The following is a 2,658-nucleotide window of genomic DNA, read 5'->3' as shown; positions in this document are numbered from 1 at the left end:
GCCCTTGGCGCCTTACCGGTTGCGTAAGGCCAGGCGCTCACTTCCCCGGTGTCCCCTTCCACCCCCCTTTCCCTGGTCTTTTCCATGTGCCGGCTACGAGTTCGACATTTGCTTCACCTCGGTACAGAAACGGGCCATCCGTACCCTCTGGACCGTCCTGGATGCCATCGATCAGATGTGGTTACCCGTTATCCGAACCTGGCGCCTGAACGAGAGGCATTACGGGGCCCTCACCGGTTTGAACAAGGCTGAGACGGCGGCAAAGCACGGCGAGGCACAGGTGAAGATCTGGAGGCGCTCGTACGACATCCCTCCGCCTCCCATGCAGTCCGATCACCCCTTCTACAGCACCATCAGCAAGGTAAGACACATTGCTCTCTGTCCTCCTGGCCAGGAGGCTCCTAAAAGCCACCTTAGGTCCCTGTGACGTGGTCTGGCTTCCTCTGCAAGGTCTCCTCTGCCTCTGTTGCAGCAGCCAGGACTGTCATGCGTGGTGCCAGTTGGTGTCGGGCTGAGTTTGTCCCGCTCCCTCCCTGGGGAGTTGAAACCTTGGGCATTGTACGGACAGATTCAAAGCGGAGGGGATGATACCTCTGTTAATCATTAGTCCTGTGACCTGTGCATGGGTGTTTGCTCTGGTCTCTTTGCTCAGAGCAAGCGATGTGCGGCTTTCCCTAGGAGGGGCTCAGAGCCCTGACCCTGGCTGAGCGCAGCCTCAAACCTCAAAGGCAATTCCTTGCTTCCAGGCCTGGCTTTGCCTACATGTAGCAGGTCCCCAGGCAGAGAATTTGGGGGGGGTGTGTGTGTGAAGGCCCTGCCGCTGCCTTCCCACACTGCGTTGGGCTGCTGTGTGAGCGTGGCCGTTCCCCCAGGACCGTCGCTATGCTGACCTGACAGAGGACCAGCTGCCAACGTGTGAGAGCCTGAAGGACACCATCGCCCGGGCTCTGCCTTTCTGGAATGAGGAAATCGTCCCGCAGATCAAAGAGGGAAAGCGAGTCCTTATTGCTGCCCATGGCAACAGCCTGCGTGGGATTGTCAAGCACCTGGAAGGTACGTCAGCCCTGCGGGGGTATCGCGGGGGTCTCCCCGCTTGCCCCGGCTGGCACTGTGTGAGCAGGGCCACAAGTGACGGTGCCTCTGTGTTCGCAGGCATGTCGGAAGAGGCCATCATGGAGCTGAACCTGCCCACCGGCATCCCTATCGTCTACGAGCTGGACAAGAACCTGAAACCCATCAAGCCCATGCAGTTCCTGGGGGATGAGGAGACGGTGCGCAAGGCCATGGAGGCTGTCGCTGCTCAGGGCAAGGTCAAGAAGTGAAGGCGGGCAGCAGGCTAGCACGTAGTAGAGCCCCCCGCCGTCCCCCACCCCTCTGTGCACACCCCCCACAGCCGTAGGAACTTGGAGCTGCGCAGCTGGAGCAGCTCCCCAGGATTAGGCCCATTCCCTTGGGACCAGGCTCCCCTCTGCAGACAGCCTGGGGCTGCATGCATGGAGGTCTGGTTGTGAAGGGGAGCCCTGGCTCTGCCAGGCAGTGACCGCACACCTCTCCGCGCCCAGATCCCAGCCCTTGGGCCCTGTCTGCAGGGGGACGCGCCAAGCGATCCCTCGCCGTGCCAGGCTCCTCCTCTGCTTTGCTTCCCCGGCAGCTCTCGTCACCCGGTTACTGTAGTTTTGTTGCTTGATTTAGTCATCCCGGGAGCAGTGGGGCGAGCGCAGCGCAGGCAGCAACCAAGATGGGTACCCCATCCCCTCGTGGGTGTGTGGCACAAGGATCGGGATGCGTAGACACTGAAAGGGTTGTATTTTGGCGCATGTGGTACAGCACCCAAGGGTGGTACTCACGACTCTGGACCTAGCTCCCCCAGCCCCTGCTTTAACTTATTGCCTTTGGAGAAGGGCGAGGGAGGGAGCGGGTCGTCTGGAGGTCTGTGTCCACCACATACTTCCCTCAGCCGAAGCCCATCTTAGTCCTGCTGGTGCAGCAGGTGCCGTCGTGCCCCATCCCACGTCTGCATACGCGGCCCTATCGCTGTGGCCTCCCCCTCTGCCGGCGCCGCGAGCCTGGGCTTGCACGGGGTCAGTGTAACTGTCCGACCGTAGCGGCTGTCTTGTTCCAGTTCAATAAAGAGTAATGCGCAATAGCGAGGTGCCGGTGCTTTCCTCTGCCACGTGCTCCCGGGCGTGTGGGGCGGAAGGCGCGCCGGGCTCGGGGGAGCACAGCACGGCTCCGCAATCCCTGCCGGAGGGGGTGACGCCCTGCCGCTCGTGGTTTGCTGGCTCCGGGTGCGGCACGCCCTTGTCCCCAGGGGCAGGCAGGGCACGCGTGGCCGGAGGAGATGCGGTGCCCGGGGGTTGAGCGCAGCCGCAGCCCGTACCGGTTATCGGTGAGGGGCAGGGAGACAACCTGTTCTCCACGCTCCACACCAACGTGGGGAAACCAACCTGGCGAGGCGAGTGCCTGGAGCCAGCGCTGCCCAGCCGCAAACCGGAACTCTTGCCGTTCACCTCACTGCGGCAAAGCCGCTGGTTCTTCCCCTTCCCCGGCAGCGGGCTGGGAACACGTGCTTCCTCCCAGCCGCAGCGCTGGGGAAGCCGTCCCCACAACAGCTCCGCTACGGGAGCCAGACCAGCGGGCTGCAGGCAGCCCCGCCCG

At 62.9% G+C, this 2,658-nt stretch overlaps 1 protein-coding gene across 1 annotated transcript in view; it reads left to right on the top strand.

Moving 5' to 3' along the window:
* Positions 1-2,146, top strand: part of PGAM1 (phosphoglycerate mutase 1) — a 3,624-nt gene extending 1,478 nt beyond the window's left edge. The window contains exons 2-4 of the mRNA XM_009278053.1: positions 29-361; positions 873-1,053; positions 1,153-2,146. Coding sequence (XP_009276328.1) covers positions 29-361; positions 873-1,053; positions 1,153-1,322 — 684 coding nt within the window. The 3' untranslated portion in view covers positions 1,323-2,146. The remainder of the gene's footprint in view (positions 1-28; positions 362-872; positions 1,054-1,152) is intronic.
* Positions 2,147-2,658: the final 512 nt, after the last annotated feature.

The sequence above is a fragment of the Aptenodytes forsteri genome, unplaced genomic scaffold (assembly GCF_000699145.1).
Source record: "Aptenodytes forsteri isolate BGI_AS27 unplaced genomic scaffold, ASM69914v1 Scaffold15, whole genome shotgun sequence".
NCBI lineage: Eukaryota > Metazoa > Chordata > Aves > Sphenisciformes > Spheniscidae > Aptenodytes > Aptenodytes forsteri.
This window is presented reverse-complemented; position numbering and strand designations above follow the sequence as displayed.